Here is a 19751-nt window from a genome sequence, read left to right as displayed (position 1 = left end):
TGAGCGTTTTTTATAGTTATTGTATGCAAATTACTCTCGCTGGTCTCTGAATAGGAATAACAGCAACAACCCGCCTGTTGCTGTTATTCCGTATAAGAAAAGTCATGATTCTTACCCTAAAAATAAATTAGCTAAATGTACAGACTGCTTTTAGCCCGTATTTCCTCCTTCTCCTTCCTTTGCTTTATAGGCCTCACCGGATAACTTTGATACCCCCCTTTTCATCGTAAAAGATTATTAATCAGATAAAATTGCTCCACTAGCCTTCTTCGATTGTTACGCGACGCGTCATCGCCCTCCACTGGCAATTGCAGCAGTAAATCAGTAAGGTTCATGGCGCAGGTAGCATCCAAATCCATATGAGTAAAAACTCTGGACGGTTAGAAGACAGAATGGAAATTAAAAGCTCTAAATAGAAGGGCACTGCAGTGAGCGAACTAGTCCAAAAGGTATCGCCATAGCAGAAACAACACACCATTTCAGTGTCTGCGCTTGTTTTTTTAAACTATTTGCTTTATTACAACCTGAAGCTATGATAATGATTGATTTGTTAAATTAACAGATGATGTACCGTAAGCCCATTCCACCGGGAAGCCAACAGATAGCCATGGGGGGGATCTTCTTCAGGGCTCAGCCAGGCCAGCTACACAGAGACCTTTCAGACTCATAATGACATCACCTTTCTCATCTTTCATGAACCAGGAATTAGCTTTCTACCTAGCAAACAACACAATATTTCCATTGTAGTACTGCTGAAACAACAAATCTAATGGTAGAACTAGGACTGTCGTTGACTAAGGCAGTGGTTCTCAAACTGTTTTTGCTGAGCCCCGCTTTGGGACATTAGAATGGCTTTGTGCCTGCCCCTAAGGGTGTATACAGAGTACCGGTATTTTTTAGGTACCGGTTCCTAATTGTGTCAGTCCATTAGGACCGTTAAGATTCTGGACAAATTATACGGCTATTGGTATTTTTTTTATCAAGCTGACCGTCGTAATTATGACACGCTGTCACATTCGTTTCAGCTGCCGTTGCTATGCATAAGAAACCAGCTTGGAATAATCACAAATATGGAAGCAACACCACACAAGTTTGTAACAACAATATTTCCTCCTCAAAAGTCCCTGAAAGGCACGCACACTCTAAAAAGAGCTAGTGTCATTTTAAAGTTAACATGCTTTACTCACGACCACAGCTACCGTGCTTCAGCAATCCAGTAATTCACAGGCCAATATCAATCCACTCAAAAAAGGGAAACATTTAAGTAATATAATAAAGTTGCTTTGAAGCAATATAGCATCCGCTGACGGGTATTTTTTTAAGTCCCTCCAGTGCATCGTGTTTGCGTAACATCAAAGCACACCTTGCTTAAATTTGTTTCAGTTTGTTCTGTCTCTTGACTCTACAAACTGGGTCATCGAGCATTACACTTGCTCATTGGGACTTTTATCTATGTAGTACACACTACACTGACATCGGTAGCTGTCAACACTCAATATGTTAAAAGTTAAAGTACCAATGATTGTCACACACACGAGGTGTGGTGAAATTGGTCCTCTGCATTTGACCCATCCCCTTGGTCACCCCCTGGGAGGTGAGGGGAGCAGTGGGCAGCAGCGGTGGCCGCGCCCGGGAATCATTTTTGGTGATTTAACCCCCAATTCCAACCCCTGATGCAGAGTGCCAAGCAGGGAGGTAATGTGTCCCATTTTTATAGTCTTTGGTATGACTCGGCCGGGGTTTGAACTCACAACCTACCGATCTCAGGGCGGACACTCTAACCACTAGGCCACTGAGTAGGATATGGCCTCTCGTCCATCAGTCAAAATACGTCTGTGTGCAACATAAACACAAATAACAATTGCTATTGTTACAAAATGCACACCCATGTTACATGCTAATCGGTTGTATGGATTTGTATTGTATGTTTTATTTGATGTAAAAGGTATGTGCTCTGCAAATGAATGCCATATATAAATAGTATTTCCAGCTGCGTGTAATTGTAATGCATAGAAACTGTGATGGATCTGTGTGGTCTTTACAAGATGATAACTGCATTGCACCTTGCACTGCACATATAATTGACATGTTTAAGACGTATAAAGCAGGTGTTGACAAAAGACTTCCCTGCAGTGAGATGTTACATGATGTTGGTGGTATACAACCTCTTGTTCTAATAAAAATGTTATTTAAAAATGCATTTATTCACATATTTATTTACACCAATTAGATATAGTACCAATAAAAGGTACCAATGAATACCGGCATCAATAAAATCCTAACGATATACCCCCTCGCTGCACCCCCAAATCCCAAAAATATAATATGCAAAAAATACTATGTGACAGTAATCTGACAAGGGTAAAATGTATGTGTTTATTGTTAAACTAAAACTAAAATATCAAGACTCAGTGGTTATTAACATTTTTGAGATGCTGAGATGTTATTGTTAAGTTATTGGTTATCTATAACCTTTCAGCGTTTTCTCTTGATTCGTTTTGCTGTATTTTTCCAATTGTAATTTTTTATTTTATTTTATTTCTACAATGTGCAGAGGGGCCAAAAAGAAAACAAGCAGTGGGACTAAATGGGCCCTGCGCCACACTTTGGATACATCTGCTTTTACAGAGGGTCTTCTTCGAAGTTGAGTGTGTGACTTGACTTCAACAGTGACTGTGAGCAATCACAACTTTATTTAGCCTGTTTACAGTTCAGTTAACTTGTTTGAAAGGGAGTAGGAAGAAGCACACACTACCTACCCATTTGTAATATCACATCCCAGCAATTACCAGTAAGCTTCCTATCGTGAGTAAACAATGGTATCAAGAGAGAAGTAGAGTTTATTGTAGATCAAATAAATCCATGCATTACAACAGACAACCTTAACGATCCGTGTTGCCGTCAGATGGAGGATTGTTTTTGTAGGCGTTTGCTGCCCGTCAACGAAACATACGCTGGCATTTCGACACAAAAGTTTTATCCAGGTTTCACTAGCTCAAGTCCAAACAGAACAGGCTAACGGCAAACGGCTGCTTTGTTAAATGTGACAAATAATGGTAGCTGAAAGTTTCTTTTTGAGCAACTTAACACATTTACGTGCGTATGTACATGTTTAGTACTCTATAAATGTTGTTTAACTTGTTCAGCTTCATGTTATTAGATGCTAATAATACTTAAGAGTAAAACTTTGATATGATGTTTAAATTAATGCTTTTAAACACGGTGTGTCTGCTCATCTTGATCACAATTACCTGCTGGAATGTGCATTGCAGCTCATGCTCAGAGCATGCGTGGTCACATGCAGAAATGGTGGGATAACAGCTCCACCAGATCACCGTGACAAACATTCATTGTCACTCTTGCTAGAAGTCCTCTTCTGATATTAGTGCATTTTTTTGTCCTTCTTTATCTTTGTATGTTTTTCTTCTTTGTCATTCCCCCCCAAACTGCTCGCGCCCCTTGTCATTGCACAACACGCCCCTAGGGGAGCACGATTTTGGGAACCACTTGACTGAGGATTTTTGTTAGTCTAGTCTCACAAAATATGGGCTTGCGTTTTGGGCCAAAGTGGTGGTCTCTTATTTAGAATGCAGTACAGTATATGTAATTTCAACCTTTGTGAATTCATTATAAGGCTCAGATTTAAATAATTAATTTGGATAAGTGATTCCTGAACACAAACCAGACAACATTTCAGTTCACAAGTTTTTGTGTGAATTAAATTGTAAACCTTGTTGTTTACCTAAAAATAACAACTTTTGTTCTGTTTTTGTTTCAGATGATGGTCCTTTTCTGGGCTCCAGGAAACCCAAATGTCCATATGAATGGATGTCCTACAAAGAGGTAAGACGCACCTTGAAAAAAGGAGTAAAGGTACTGTTGCAATTGGTTATTTCATTGATTACATTAAAACTAAAAATGAACAAGTTTTTAAAGTGTGCTTTTGATCTTATAAAACAAATTTTGGAATAAACAAGTGTGTTTGTTGGCTTCTTTAGCACCCGTATTATGAATTAAAACTAAAGACCCATTATAGTGCAAAATTGACTTTTTGATAATGCTCTCTTTTGACAGTAATACGTTTTTCCCTCACTTGTTTGCGACACTTGAGAGAAGAGCTGTTTGATGGGGACACATCATCAGAGACATTTGAAGCTACATACACACAAAACAGCATGTTCATAGGAGAGTTTATTAAAAAACACAATCGTCTGAAAATAATAATAATAATAATATTAATAAATTATAGTAATGATAATAATACAGACTGCGCACAGCCCATACAGTTTCTGTTTTTTTTTTACTGCCGTGTGGCATGATCGGAAACTAAAATAAATGGGGCCAGTATCTGAACATGAAGAACTGAAATACACTAAAAACAAACAAGGAAAAGTAAATCAGAACAAAAGGTAGGTATTTATTTTAGATATTTACCTGCTTGGCATGTCTTGATTAAATACAGTATGTCCATTAAAAAACGTGAGCAATATTAATCTTAATTTATAAGTTTACATGTCTTACTGAGCAGTAAATGACTGACCTTTTGTGTGTGCGTGTTTGTGCGTTAGGTGGTGGAGAGAAGTGAAAATCTTGGTTCTGCTTTCCTTCACAAACAACATTCCAAGACCACCGACGCAAACATTGGCATCTTCTCTCAAAACAGACCAGAGGTAGGAATGTGAGCACCTGACAACAACTGACCCTCGAGTAGTACAAGAACTGTTCATCATATTTGTATATATTATTATATATTTGTTTTGTAGTGGACCATCACTGAGCTGGCATGCTACACTTACTCGCTGGTATCAGTGCCTTTGTACGACACACTTGGAGCAGAAGCCATCAACTACATTATTGACAAAGGTAATAAACACAAACACTTCTGTACATGTTCATATTTCTTGGTCTTTGTAACTCAATAAGAGAGAACTGCACTGTTGTTGGAATTGTGCCTATCATTCACAATACTTATGAGACAAGAACACACTTGTTTCTGCTTTTTGTGCATTCTAATTTGTAAAAAACGGCTAGTACAAGAAGGCGAACAACATAACTAATGGTATTCAGTTATTCGGCCCATAAAGCTCTCTGAAAAAACAATCAAGAACCACCAACAATACCCAATTTACATGCCGCCCACAGCAGTGCCTGTTGCTCAATGAGACAAACAAGTTGTGCTTTTATGTCAGTCTAAAAGTATCCTCACTAAATATGTCACCAGTTGTTTTTTTGAAAAAGAGTATTCAGAACAGGGATGCCCAAAATGGGGCCTGTGGGCCAAATTTTCCCCATCGTGTCATTTGGAGTGGACCGCCAAAGCATACTTGCCAACCTTGAGACCTTCGAATTCGGAAGATTGGGGGGGGGCGGGGTTTGGTGGTAGCGGGGGTATATATTGTAGCCCGGAAGAGTTAGGGCTGCAAGGGATTCTGGGTATTTGTTCTGTTGTGTTTATGTTGTGTTACAGTGCAGATGTTCTCCCGAAATGTGTTTGTCATTCTTGTTTGGTGTGGGTTCACAGTGTGGCGGATATTTGTAACAGTGTTAAAGTTGTTTATACGGCCACCCTCAGTGTGACCTGTATGGCTGTTGATCAAGTATGTCTTGCAGGCACGTACGTGTGTCTGCAGAAGCCGCATACAACATGTGACTGGGCCGGCATGCTGTTTGTATGGTTAAAAAGCGGACGCGACGACAGGTTGTAGAGGACGCAAAGGCAGTGCCATCATGGCACGCCCTTAATATTGTTGTCCGGGTGAAAATCGGGAGAAATTCGGGAGAATGGTTGCCACGGGAGATTTTCGGGAGGGGCATTGAAATTCGGGAGTCTCCCGGAAAAATCAAGAGGGTTGGCAAGTATGCGCCAAAGGGTGGTTACCAAATTTAATACATGTTTGTACTGACCTCTTTCAAGGGCATAATCATTGATGGCATGTCTGCAAGGCCAGACAGTAAAAAAGGTAGTCAATTTTACTGTAAAAAGCTGGCAGCTCAGTCGCCAGAAATGTCCCCAAAAAATCATCAATGGTACAATTTTTCCATTTATAGTAATTCACTATAAAAATATGGAACTTACATTTTACGGTAAAAAAGTAGCAGCTCAGTCGCCAGAATTTTGTGGCAAAAATAATGGTACCATTTTTCAATGTACAGTAATGCACTGTAAAAACAATGGCCATAGATTATACAGTAAAAACTGGCAGCTCAGTCACCAGAATTTAATATAAAACAAAAATGGTACAGTTTTTCAATTTACCATAATTTGGTGTGAAAACGACCATAAACTTTACAGTAAAATTCTGGTACGTGAGCTGCCAGTTTTTTTACCGTAAAATCTATAGATTTTTTTTTAAACTATTTGTGTTTGAATTTGAGACCCCTGCTCTACGGTAAAGTAGTGACTTTTTGACGCTATATGCAAAAGGATAATCTTGGTCGCCATGCTCCGCCCACGTCCTTAAATGAATACCTATGCGCTTCAAAATTTAGCATCTTCCATCTGTCTAATCTGTCTGGGTAAAGTTTTAAAGCATGAGGATCTGGTTACAGAATATGGTGAAAATCTGCAGAAAATGACCTTTTTGAAAGTTTTTAAGTTAAAAATGTGAATAAAAGATGTAAAGTTGTATGCTAACTGAACAAGGCACACAACTGTGACAATCTTTGCTACCTTATGATTAATTATTGCCAGTATGAAGCTAAATTCCTCACTCTTGGTGTTGCATGGTAAAAAATCGCTGTTTGGCCCGCTGATCATTGGCACATTTTCACTTTGGCCCGTGGAGGCAAAATGTTTGGGCCCCCCTGTTCTAGAAGGTTCTAATTACTTGCTGAATATAGCAACAAAGTCTCTAAGATAGCAAAAGGGATCCCTCCTGCTAATTCTTCATATTCTCTGGCAGACCTGGCGTGTTTGTGATACAATATGTAAAATGGAGTTACAATGCATACCGCCACCTACTGTGCGGAGTTGTAACGAGATACATTCACAGATTGTCACATTATGCTGTGTTTGAGTGAAGGGTCGTGTGGTGACACCGGCTCAAACACTTGGCAGGTAAACAGACATATTTGTAGAAGGCCACCTCTAGTTTATGTTAAAATTTTCCTTGTCAACGAAACAAACATGCCCGATTGAAAGTGCTTAAAATTGAGATCCACTTTTTAAAGTCTGTTACCTCGATGCTAATTTACATTAGATACACCATAATCATGCTACTGATTAGCATTAGCAATTTTAACACCTCCAAATTTGGCAATCTAGACTGCAACTAAGATGCACTTTATAATCAAACAGCTGGTGTATGATAAACACAATACTTACAGTTAAATTAAACACTTTGTAGGACTCAACAAAACTTAATGGCAAAGACTACTTCTTGACTATGGCAACACACCCAAGACTCTCTGAAATGAATGCAAATGAGAAAACAAGATATAACAACTGGACAACACAGGTATCATTATTAGCTCACTGGTAAATGTTTTATCATTAAATATATTAACATTTATTATAACAAACACGCAAAAATACAGAAAATTCCCAGGGATCAGTTATAAAATAGAATATAACTTTATTGTCATTGCTCCTATTGGGACACTGCGGCTCAGTTTGAGACCACAAAAAAACCTTGAGCAACAACAGGTACATATGAGCACATATTTGCGACACACCAAACTCGATACTTTGAACGGGGGGGAATCGGTACCATAGTAGTTCAAATGTGAAAGACCCATCTCCATGGCAGCCCCCCACAAACAAACAAACAAATTAATGTATGGTAAACGCCATCTTTATTTGATGCCCTTGTTGGTTGTTTTTGCAGCTTCCATCTCAACAATAGTGTGTGATGTGGCAGATAAAATCAAAATGGTTCTTGAATGTGTGAAGGACAGAAAGCACACTGTAAAAACCATTGTCATGATGGCGACTCCCAGTGATGAGCTTGTCGGCCGAGGCAAGCTGGCTGGAATCCACATCCTCAGCCTGCGAGAGATGGAGGTGAGAGCACACAGGTTTTTCCTTCTTTTTTTTTTGCTTTATCATTTGTCTTTCATTAACCTCTGTAATTGTTCCTTTTTAAATATATATATTTTGCATGCAACTACTTAGTTCTTGCACTTTTAGCACAATGTATTTTGTTTGTTGTTTTTGCCACAATTTCACTATTCACTAATATTGTTGTTTATTTTAAATTATAATTTTTTGTTGGTTAGGCAATTGGGAAGGCTAACTATCGCCGACCAGTGGTAAGTGGAAATTAGTTCATTAGCACTTCTGCATCAGGCAATAATACAGGTTTATGATTGTGAATGTGTTTTTAACCTGGACACATCAATGTGTTTAGCCTCCCCAACCTGACGACATGGCAGTCATCTGCTTTACAAGTGGAACAACAGGTGATACACACACATACACTACAAAGATGAGGGTGTACTGCAACTGTATGTGTGTTTGCAGGGAACCCAAAAGGAGCTCTGTTGACACATGCAAATATTGTGTCCAACTGCTCAGCCTTCATTAAACTCACACAGGTAAGGCGCTGATGTTACATAAGATGTGTTTTTTTCTTTTTTAAATAATGTATGAAGATTTTGCTGACATGAAATGCACTCAGGATGTACTGTAACTTAATGTGTTAGGTCAACTGTCCACTGGGTCCTGGGGATGTCCATGTTTCCTTTCTTCCCTTGGCTCACATGTTTGAAAGGGTTGTACAGGTAGGCAGCTCCCTTAGGGGAACAACACTTTTTGGGGGGAATTTTACCCATGACTCACAATCCCTATGTAAGACAAGAACACTATATGTTTTTTTTTTATATTCGACAAGTACAAGGTGGCTAACATTGCAGCTAATGGGAGTGCTATATTCTGCCCATAAAACCCTCTAAATAACCAAATATTAATCCAAAAAACAACAATTCTCCATTAACATTTGGTGACCTGAATATTAACCAAGTACCGGTACGTGCGATATTTTAATTGTAAGCGCTAACGCAGACAAACTATTTCTGTTGATCACAGATAGCTAACAGTGTTGGCAACTTGGAGTCTTTGTCGCTAAATCCGGCGACTTTTTTTTAAACAGCAACTAGTGACGGATCTTGGGACTTTTTCCAGTGTTATTGGAGGCTTTTCTTGTGTCTTGGAGACACCAAGGTGAAAACATTGCATTTACTGTCCTCAAGGAGCAGCAGTGGGTGCTCCCGTGAGACCCTCACCGTTCGAAAGCACTCACAGGCAGTCAGTCTAACTACAGTTGGTGGTGCTGCTGTGCGAGCAGAGCGGAGACCCTCACCATTCTTAAGGCTAGACTAAAATAAAACACTGCAACGTCTCAATTGTTAATAAGCCAGTCAATAGATTTGGTTTATTTGTGCGTTTCTCAACCCTCGAGTCTTTGACTTGATCCTCTAGCATTTAACAATCCAGAAGAAACATGTTAATTTGCTGTTCTAATCATACTTAGCATTTTTAAACTCACTTTTTATCTCTCCCTCAACAATATTCCTCTCTCCTACAGCGTCTGTTGCAATACATTTTGCAAATGAGGCAATGATGTCATTTAACAACTTCTGGCAACTTTTCTGACAGCCAATAGCTACTTTCCTTAATGAGGAGTTGGCAACACAGAGCTTCGTTAATAGCTTCTGCTGCTATATTGACATATTGAGCTGGTAACCTGCTGCTGCTGCTGCTTTGTCTCTAAATTGGTGAAAGTTAGTTGTAGATTATAAATCTTGCCTCTCACCTGGATAGAAGAATGTTGTGGCCATAAACTGAGAATTTGGTTAACTTTTACATTCAATTTAGACCCAGAGATGTGGGGAAACACACGAAAAAAACGCTGTGCAATTTTTTTTTTAACCCGATTGTGAGGATTATGATTAATTACCTAAACGGGGAGATATATACATCCCATCAGTCGGCATTCCAGTGAGAGAAAATATTGTACAGTAAGTGATTGTTTTATTATGCTCAGAGTTTGTATATCGTGTTCAGCCTTAACAATACTGCTGCATGATGTGTCACTAAAGCTGGATATTTTAAGCACACAGTTTCTAAAACTTGTAGATCATCCTAATTATGTTCAGGCCAAAAAATATTAAGTTTCTGGATCATAAATTGTTCTAAAGTAGTTGTTGTCTCTCATGAAGTCTGCCGTGATTATAGTTGTTAAGGGGAAAACCGAACCTTGTAATGCGTCTTTGAAATTAATGCGCCGCCGTATGCTTAAAATGAGAAAATATGTAAACATTAAATGTTTGTATAAATGTGCCTTTTACTACATTATATATATACTTACAGCATGTAAAATGTGGATGAAGGTGTTTGGATGTATTTTAAAGCGCTTTATAAGCGGAATAGAGCTATTAGCTGACTTTTGGTCGTGTTTATTTACGAGTTAGAATGCATAAAAAACAAAAACATGTGTTCTTGTCTTATATAAGGATTGTGAATGATAGGCAAGATTCCAAAAAAAGTGCAATTTCCCCTTAATATAAGATCAACGATTTTTCACTTACTTCTTCCTCTGTCTCTTTTAATGTGATGTTTAGGGAGTAATGATAGTTCAGGGAGCTAGAATTGGATATTTCCAGGGTGATATTCGTCTACTAATGGATGACCTGAGTACACTGAAACCCACTGTGTTCCCTGTGGTACCTCGACTTCTAAACCGAATGTATGACAAGGTAGGTGAGCTTGAGAAAGGGATCGAATGTTTGCTCATCTTTAAAATTCACAATGATAATTGCTTACTTGTTTCTCTAGATCTTCGGGCAGGCTAACACTCCTTTGAAGCGTTGGTTTCTGGATTTTGCATTCAGGAAGAAGGAGGCAGAGATGTCCAAAGGCATCATGAGGAGAAACAGCATCTGGGATCGACTCGTCTTCAAGAAGGTTCAGGTTAGTCCAAGCTTCTTATATGTCAACATTTAAAACGACTTTTATCTGTCATCAATCTAGCCAATTCACACAAATTAAACTATTGCACATTTTGGCTAGTCATTTTCACCAGTCGAATGTAGACTGACGATCAATCGCACATATCAAGTGTCTGATCAAAACTCATGTTTGTTTCTTAGACAACGCAGGACAAACAACATGTAACAAAATATCAACTCTTTATTGCTCATATGACAAAAATGTTGTCCTCTCACATAGCTCTAACCTACTTCCTGTTCCTGTCTATGATACTAAGCCTTCTGGGTAATGTAGTATATAAACATTTGTTTTTCGGCTGCCCAGACAAGTTTCTGAATATCTTGCGTCTGTTGCACGATGACATGACTGCAACTGTAGTTTGCAATGGCAGCTCCAAAACAACTCCCTTCAACCTTGTCACTGGTGTGAAGCAGGGCTGCACCATTACACCAACTCTGTTTGCCAACTTCATCCAAACCATACTCCACCTCACCAGCCAAAACCTACCTGGAGTAAAGTTTGTGTACAGGACAGACGGTGGGCTCTTCAACCTGAACAGATTTAGGTAAAAAAGAAAGGTGCCCAGAGCTTCCATTACAGAGCTTCAATATGCAGATGACAATGCTCTAGTTGTTCATTCTGATGCGGGCCTCCAGAATATCTGGGATGCTTTTGCCAGAGCTTACTGACTTGTGGGACTTGACATTAAAATCAAGAAAACTCTGATCCTATATTAACCATCCTCTGATACATCCTCCCAACACGAAAGCTGTCATTGATGCGGAGATCCACCACCGCATAGGGTGTGCCAGCGCAGTTTTTGCTCGGTTGAAAAAGAGAGTTTTTGAGAAATGGGACATATAGGTCAAGACCAAACTCCTTGTTTATCAAGCTGTAGTTGTGCCCACTCTGCTCTACGCGGCTGATAGCTGGACCACCTACAGCAGACATCTGAAGGCCCTGGAGCAGTACCACCAGCGCTGTCTCCGCAATATCCTCAGGATCAGTTGAAAAGATAAGCGTATCAACATCAGCACTCTGAAGGAAGCCAACATCCCCAGCATCACCTCAACCATCATCCGGCACCAGCTGCAATCATATATATAATCCTTAAAACCACTATTGGTCTGTCATTTTATTCACACCAGTTGGGCCCTGAAAAAAAACTTTTCTTCTGCGTGTAGTCACACACATTATTGCTATACAAATAGTCCTAAAGATAACCATACGTTACACAGTCACGGCAATCAACCATTCACATATACTCACACTGATAGGATGTTTTTATCACGAAGGGTTAAAAAAAAAGATGTCGCAAACAAGCAACATTTTGTGTCTTTCTTGCTATCTCTGTTTCTAAGTTGGATGTCAAAGTTCACCAACTTCTCAGTTTATGGCCACAACCTTCTACTATCCAGGTGAGAGGCATGATTTATGATCTAGAATTTACTTTCATCAGCTAAGAGGCGATACAGCAGCAGGTCACCAGCTCAATATGTTAATATAGCAGCTTAAGCTAGTTGGCTCTCTGTGATCACAGGGTGTCTTAGAATAGTTTTTCTTCCTTATAGCTTATAATAACAATATTGCTTGTACTTGGTTATTATTCAGGTCACACGATGTAAATGGACTATTGTTGGTGGTTTTTGGATGTTTTTTTTTATTTTATAAAAACTTTATGGGCGCAATACTCCCATTAGCTGCAAGTTAGCGACCTCCTACTGGCTGTATTTTACAATTTAGAATGTATAATTTAAAAAAAGACGTGTGTTCTTGTTACGTAAAAGGATTGTGAATGATTGTGATTCCCAAAATAGTGCAGTTCTGCTTTATTGAGTTACGAAGACACAGAGATATGAAAACTTACAGAGTGTAGCATTCTTAGCCATTCCTTTTGCTGTAGTCCTCCAATGATAATGGTACCTGTTTCCCGCCATGCCGGTGAGGATTAGTATCTTAGAAGCGGCTTGAAGATGAAGTGTTTGTTACAGCTTGCTCTCAAATTCGAGGTGGCGTTCTGGCAAGACATGTACTCTCCTGGATTCATGCAACTCCTGCATGTAAGAATATGGAAATGTAATTGTCTCTACCTCAGCGTGCATCCCTTTTGAATTAATCTTTCTCATGATAACAATCTTTATTTAGCATGTGAAAACTGGGACACAGCTGTGGTAAAGATCAGCTGGGCTCGGCAGCTCATCAGTCAATAGCCGAAAAAAGACCAATATCGGCCCTGTTCCAATACCATGATCGGGACCGGGACATCTCTAATGGGAGCACTGGTCCATGAGAGATTATGCTAATGCAGGAAGCTTTGGCTTTAGCTGTTTTGGTCTTGTCCTGCATGCCAGGAAAGAATGTCATTATTGTCTGGAATAGCAAAGCTGTGTTAAGTCACTTGAAGGAAGGCAAAAAGTTATACAGTGCTACCTCAGTTTGTGTTAGTCATGTGTTCTAAAAGGTCAGACAGAAACCCAGTCTTACAAAAACCAAAGTACCACTTAATACAAATTCGGGGAATACTCAAATACATGAAAATGCTATCATTCGTTGTGGAGAACATGTCAATTTATTCATGTAAATTTCATTAGAAAATGTCCTGCACACTGTATGTCAATATATAAACAAAAGTATATAAAGGATGTGGCCAATTGAGGTGTTGACTAAGAGCATGCTGCCCTCCACAGGCTACCGTAGGCGGTCGTGTGCGTCTCATGATAACCGGAGCAGCCCCCATCTCTCCTGATGTCCTCACTTTCCTCCGAGCTGCATTAGGATGTCAGGTAACTGTGTGTCTAGTTTGTGTTGCTCATTTCTCTCTAGCCTTCCAGTGCACTTGTAGGACAACATAATGATATAATTTACAGTCTTTAACGAGCAGTAGTAAAAACTATTAAAGGTTTGCATTTTGAGAATAATTGAAATGCAAATGAAATTACTGATAACAATAGCAACGTTTTGTACTATCCAGTAAAATGTGTCAACAAACATTACTGTTTACATTTCTGACAACACGAGTACCACGGTAATGGTCTCCAAGCATGGTGATTGTAGCGTCATGGTCTGGGGCTGCATGAGTGGTGCTTGCACTCGAGAGCTGCGGTTCATTGAAGAGAAACATGAATTCCAGCATGTACTTTGACATTCTGAAACACACGAATGTTATCGTCCTCAAAAGAAGTCTAAACACACTTCAAAGATGACAAGGGCCTTGCTGCGGAAGAGTTGATAAATATTTTCTCAGACAACCCAACTAAACACATGTCCAAATTTTCACCCTAATTTTGTATATCGTTTTGGTTATCGTACGCCAACCATTGCACAAAACAAACTACCGGTAGTCCTATGATTGTTCACTATCACCTCAAACTAGACTTCCGCATCATCCAAACAAAGAATCCCACCCATTTTTTAATCAGGTCTGTAATCTGTATTTTTTTTGTACAACTGCAAAAAATTCCACCATGGGACCAAAGAGAGTAGCGAGTACCGGCACTTTGATAAAAAAAAAAGTGAGAAGAACGATTGACTTAAAAAATTAACTTGTAGCAAACTACAAAGGTGGTGTCCATGTGGCTCTCCCTTTTTTTTTTTTTAAGTTCGGTCTTCGACTGACCTTTTCAGACAGCATAAGTTACAACTGTACTTCATTTTGTTTAAGATAAACAAGTTTAATATCTTGTTACTGTCACAATCACGCATTGCTGCGGTAGTTGTGACCTCCAGATGCAGGAGACGGGTGGCGACGTGCAGGTAAGAGTCTTTTAAATATAGCACCAGAATGTGCAGCATGGCAAGCAGGATAACACAGTCAGTAACATTTGTCAATAGTCAGTAACATAGACACTCTTCCAGCCCTGACTGCAAACTGGCTTATGAGGAAGCCTGATTGGCAACCACAAACAGGTGCTCAGGTTGCCAAACAAATGCTCAGGTTGCCAGTCAGGAACAGGTGTGGGGAAACAGCGCTCAGGCCAGCGCTTGGGGTGGTATAGCTTGGTTGGTAGAGCGGCCGTGCCAGCAACTTTAGGGTTCCAGGTTCGATCCCCGCTTCCGCCATCCTAGTCACTGCCGTTGTGTCCTTGGGCAAGACACTTTACCCACCTGCTCCCAGTGCCACTCACACTGGTTTAAATGTAACTTAGATATTGGGTTTCACTATGTAAAAGCGCTTTGAGTCACTAGAGAAAAGCGCTATATAAATGTAATTCACTTCACTTCACTTCACACAGTATGGCATAGCCAGACAGGAAGTGAACAGAAATAAGAGTGCAGGACAGGAAACAAATACAGAAAATAAGGAAACACAAGAACATGTCAGACCTGACACGACAGGTCGTGACATTTACTTCTAATTTCTGATACTTATTCTAAAGCTTGTACATTTAGTAATTTATATTACATTGTGGAATGTTAGAAAAGCCTTGATGAAGTGAAATTAGTCAAACAGAACAATGGTAGGTATTAATTGAAGTAGTGCCAATCGTTTTTTTTGGCAACACCTAGTGGCTATAACATTAAATTAAGGTAAGCTCATGACATAATAGGTTGAATGATGCGGACACATTTGTTACTGGATACTTTCTAATATGTTTCTGCTTTGTATGTGTAAGTAATATGCAACTATCATTATTTGATATCTGTTTATGTTGACAAATGTTCTAGGCTGTAATGTTGTTCAATTAAGGACACTTGCTACGAATGTCGAGCGAGTGTGCTATTGCGTGCTTATTGGAGGACATTTAGATGTTAACTGGCTGTACAGCTTCCCACAAGTAAACAGGATTGCTTGTATTGGAGCTTATATCACACATTTTACATGCAAGCCAATATCAACCAATACTTGTTTTTTTGCTGATATCAGTATCGGTTCAGAACATCCCTACTTGTAGAGCCTGCTCAAGCATGAGGTGAAAGAGCACAAGGTGTTGACACCGTACACCAGGTCTGTGATGTCATCATGGATGAGTTAAAAATTCCAATGATAACATGTGCAGCTCTGCTGTATTTAATATCCAAGAAGATTAAGATAATTGTTGAAGACAATGACGCTCATACTGAATATTGTGACGTGTACTCACTTGTGTTACCAGCTATTTATTTGATCATGTGTGTGTTGACTTGTTTATTTATTTAAATCCATACTGCTTTGCAAGCTGTACACTGACTACTCTCAAGTTTTAGCGTGGAACTTTGAGAAGCTGCGATGATGACAGTGATTAAAATTAATGTGGTGTTTGTCCACAGTTCTATGAAGGTTATGGACAGACAGAATGTACTGCTGGATGCACCATGACTATGCCCGGCGACTGGACTGCAGGTATGACACTTTTTTACTTTCATAGTCTGCATGAGAAACTGATGTTATTAAGCTCCACCTCCTTTCACAGGTCACGTTGGTGCTCCTCTGCCGTGTAACAACATCAAACTGGTAGACGTGGCTCAGATGAACTACCTGGCAGTAAACGGCGAAGGAGAGGTGAGACACAATCATAAAAAAAAACTAATATTATGATACAAATTCAATGTGTTTGTGCCGGTTGTAGGTGTGTGTGAAAGGTCCCAACGTGTTCCTGGGTTACTTGAACGATCCTGAAAAGACGGCGGAGACCCTTGATGCTGAAGGATGGCTTCACACCGGAGACATTGCCAAATGGCTTCCTGTAGGAAACCGAAACAACTTTCCTTTCTGTGCTCCGATTCTATTGTGATAAACAGGTGCGCAAATGTTTAATTTCAAGACGTGTGCTTGCAGAACGGCACCCTCAAGATTGTGGACAGGAAGAAACATATATTTAAATTGGCCCAAGGAGAATATATCGCTCCTGAGAAGATAGAGAACGTCTATGTAAGGAGTGATGCAGTGGCACAGGTGTTTGTGCATGGTGACAGTCTGCAGGTAAGTGGAGTGAACCATAAAGTGTCATAGTTTTATCCCACTGACCTCATTATTGGAGTGGAATGATCCCTGGTGGTGTGATAAGGCAACAATTTATCATCTACTCTGCATGGTGTGTGGAGGAGCAATCACATTAATCAAATTCAATACAGGAGGCGACGCCGCTCTACATTGTGTTTGTTTGGAATCATCAATATACAGGCACACTTGAAGCTGTAACCTAGGCTCAATATGAAATGAAGCCTCAACTGTACTGTACTCACAGTAAGTCAAATGTGTGGTTTTATTTGTTTTCTTCACAGGCTTATCTTGTAGCAGTGGTGGTCCTTGACCCTGACTTCCTATCTGCATGGACCAAGAGGACCATGAGAGTAGACGGCAGCTACGACGCGCTTTGCAGCAGAGCGGTAAAATCCACGGCTGTATAACAGGGGTCTCAAATTTGCTAGACTGTATTTACAATAACACTGCACACACAAAAATGACGACACAACAAACACTGAGAGCAACTGGCTATAAGAAAGCTCATGTATCTCTGACCATCTCCTGGGGTACTCAACAGTGTCAAAATATTAATTGTTACATTCAAATGTACATGTATGATGACTTACCACAGCACAATGTCACTATGGCTGGTGGTGGAAGTTGTTAACACATTTAGTCACGTGGTTAAAATGTGATTCTGAAATTAATACTTTGTGCAGCCAAGCTTCACCCAAACTCTACCTTTCATGGCTCCCAAGTATATTGCGATTGAGACCCCTTCTGTGGCTCTTCTGTGGCCGCGTTGTAGTGGCCGGGCAAAGGCCGTAACAATGCTCTGTCAGGCTACCCGTGAGTAGGGATGGATACCAAATTTGGTACTTTTACAAAGTCCTGTGGTACTACCAGTTACCAATTAAAATAAAATCAATTGGTACCTTATTTTGATACCTTTGTTGCAAGTGACGTCACGTCCGGTTGCAGTTTCGGCAGCAGCTCAAACACTTGGCGGGGAAACAAGCAGTCAAGTACTCAGTGGACTCAGCCAGACTGCCTCTAAGTAATGTTACAATTTTCAATGTCAACACAGTAAGCAGTAGCCACTCAAAAGTACAGCAAGGCTCAACTTTTCAAAATGCGTTGGCTCAGTGCAAATGCACATTGGATTTACCACAGACATGCGAAAGATTAGCATAAGTGATTTTACATGGTGATTTCAACACCTTCACATTTTGTAATGAAAACTGCAATGAAGATATGCGTTACAATCAGACAGCTGGTGTTTAATAAGTGCAATATTTTCAGTATGAACACATAGGACTCAACAAAATACTTAATGGCAAAGACTACTTCCTGACTGTGGCAACACACCGTAGCCTATACACTACTGTCTTGGAATTGCAACTGCTTGCAGTCTCATTTTTAGTAACACGAACACACACAAAAGTGTGTAGAGGTGACTGTTTGGCTGTTATTTCATGTTTAGAGGGCTTTCACAAAGATAAAAAAAAACATGTAGAATGTCAAAGATTTGTTTATACTGTATAAAAATATTGATTCATTAATAATATATTAATCCTACTTTGCGGGAATTTGTTTACCAGGCCTTAATCAATTAGTCGCAATAAACAAGGGATGACTGAACTGTAATAGCTTCAAGGACGTATATGTGCTGGGCTCTCAGTGCTTCTTGTCTGGCTGCAGGATGTCAAGGCGGCCATCTTGAAGGACATGGTACGACTTGGCAAGGAGTCTGGCCTGAAATCCTTTGAGCAGGTAAACAAAGCTTTGTTTGTGACATTGTCTTATACTTGGAGCTGTGCTGATATTTATCTTCTTGCAGGTGAAAGCTATTTACATCCACAGCGAGATGTTCTCCGTCAACAACGGCCTGCTCACGCCAACGCTGAAAGCCAAGAGAAACGAACTAAGACAATACTTTCGATCCCAAATAGACGAGCTGTACGCTGGCATCAACAAGTCGTAGAGAGGCGGACACAGAAGTGCCGTCAGCAGCAAAGAAAATGTGACCAAACTCACTCCAACTGAATTGTCTTAGTTTATACCTCATAGTGATGATGTTGCTTTTATGGAATATTCTATTATTGGCAGACACCAATTTTTAGTTCAAGTATCTTCACATCAGAATCCCTGTGTGACAAAGATTGTACACATACGAATGTACCTTTCATTTTTGCTTCATTCAAATATATTCTTTGAGGGCATTTTAAAAGGAAATAATAGTGAGTGTGATAAAATACTTTAAAAAAAATGTTCACTTGAAACAAATAATCACTTGCACCACTCAGCAAATTCAATGCAACAATTTTTTGTGTAGTTGTGTGTGTTTTTTGGATGATCTTGTTGCCATGAAATATGGAGGCTACTAGCATAAGGAGCCATAATTACTAAACACTCGATGTGTGCCTCAGGAACTGAATAACAAAGAATTGTTTTATTATTTTTATTTACTAAAAGGAAGTGAATGTGATCATTTCTTTCAAATCAGAAGACTTCCAGTCATTCACAACCACTTTATTAGTCTTGATTTATTGATTGTGTTGTGTTTTATGTTGTTGTCTCAAATGTATTTTGTAAATAACTGAATTAAAACAATTTTAAAGAGTTGTGTAATGGCTGTATGTAAAGTCACCTAAAATGTATTCACTGAACAACACATTTACTATTATGTATTTTTCTTCATACTCTACAAACAAAATCAGGCTTTTCCGATGCATTTCCACAATTGACAAGCTGAATCTACATTACATACAAACAATATGGTAAAAAAATATATATCTAAAATAAATATCAAATAAAAAAATAGCTTTCATTTTCCAAGCTTTAAAATTAATCCAATGAGGGGAAAAACAAACAACCCGCGTCACACCTATAGACAAAATGTGTTTAAAAAATTGACAGAGCACAATACAAGAGACAAAA

At 39.4% G+C, this 19751-nt stretch overlaps 1 protein-coding gene across 3 annotated transcripts in view; it reads left to right on the top strand.

Annotated features, from left to right (window-relative positions):
* LOC133618826 (long-chain-fatty-acid--CoA ligase 1-like) overlaps window positions 1-19435 on the top strand; it is a 43999-nt gene extending 24564 nt beyond the window's left edge. For all 3 annotated transcript variants that reach the window (XM_061979568.1, XM_061979570.2, XM_061979569.1), the window contains exons 4-21: window positions 3779-3843; window positions 4569-4670; window positions 4764-4863; window positions 7827-8002; window positions 8218-8250; window positions 8349-8400; window positions 8462-8535; window positions 8644-8721; window positions 10561-10695; window positions 10775-10909; window positions 13615-13710; window positions 16175-16247; window positions 16318-16406; window positions 16474-16590; window positions 16683-16826; window positions 17129-17233; window positions 18513-18584; window positions 18652-19435. In XM_061979568.1, coding sequence (XP_061835552.1) covers window positions 3779-3843; window positions 4569-4670; window positions 4764-4863; window positions 7827-8002; window positions 8218-8250; window positions 8349-8400; window positions 8462-8535; window positions 8644-8721; window positions 10561-10695; window positions 10775-10909; window positions 13615-13710; window positions 16175-16247; window positions 16318-16406; window positions 16474-16590; window positions 16683-16826; window positions 17129-17233; window positions 18513-18584; window positions 18652-18795 — 1790 coding nt within the window. In that variant the 3' untranslated portion in view covers window positions 18796-19435. The remainder of the gene's footprint in view (window positions 1-3778; window positions 3844-4568; window positions 4671-4763; window positions 4864-7826; window positions 8003-8217; window positions 8251-8348; window positions 8401-8461; window positions 8536-8643; window positions 8722-10560; window positions 10696-10774; window positions 10910-13614; window positions 13711-16174; window positions 16248-16317; window positions 16407-16473; window positions 16591-16682; window positions 16827-17128; window positions 17234-18512; window positions 18585-18651) is intronic.
* The last annotated feature ends 316 nt before the right edge of the window (window positions 19436-19751 follow it).

Source organism: Nerophis lumbriciformis, linkage group LG19 (genome assembly GCF_033978685.3).
Source record: "Nerophis lumbriciformis linkage group LG19, RoL_Nlum_v2.1, whole genome shotgun sequence".
In the NCBI taxonomy this organism is placed as follows: domain Eukaryota; kingdom Metazoa; phylum Chordata; class Actinopteri; order Syngnathiformes; family Syngnathidae; genus Nerophis; species Nerophis lumbriciformis.
The sequence above is the reverse complement of the archived record's forward strand: the minus strand, read 5'-3'. Positions and strand labels throughout refer to the sequence as shown.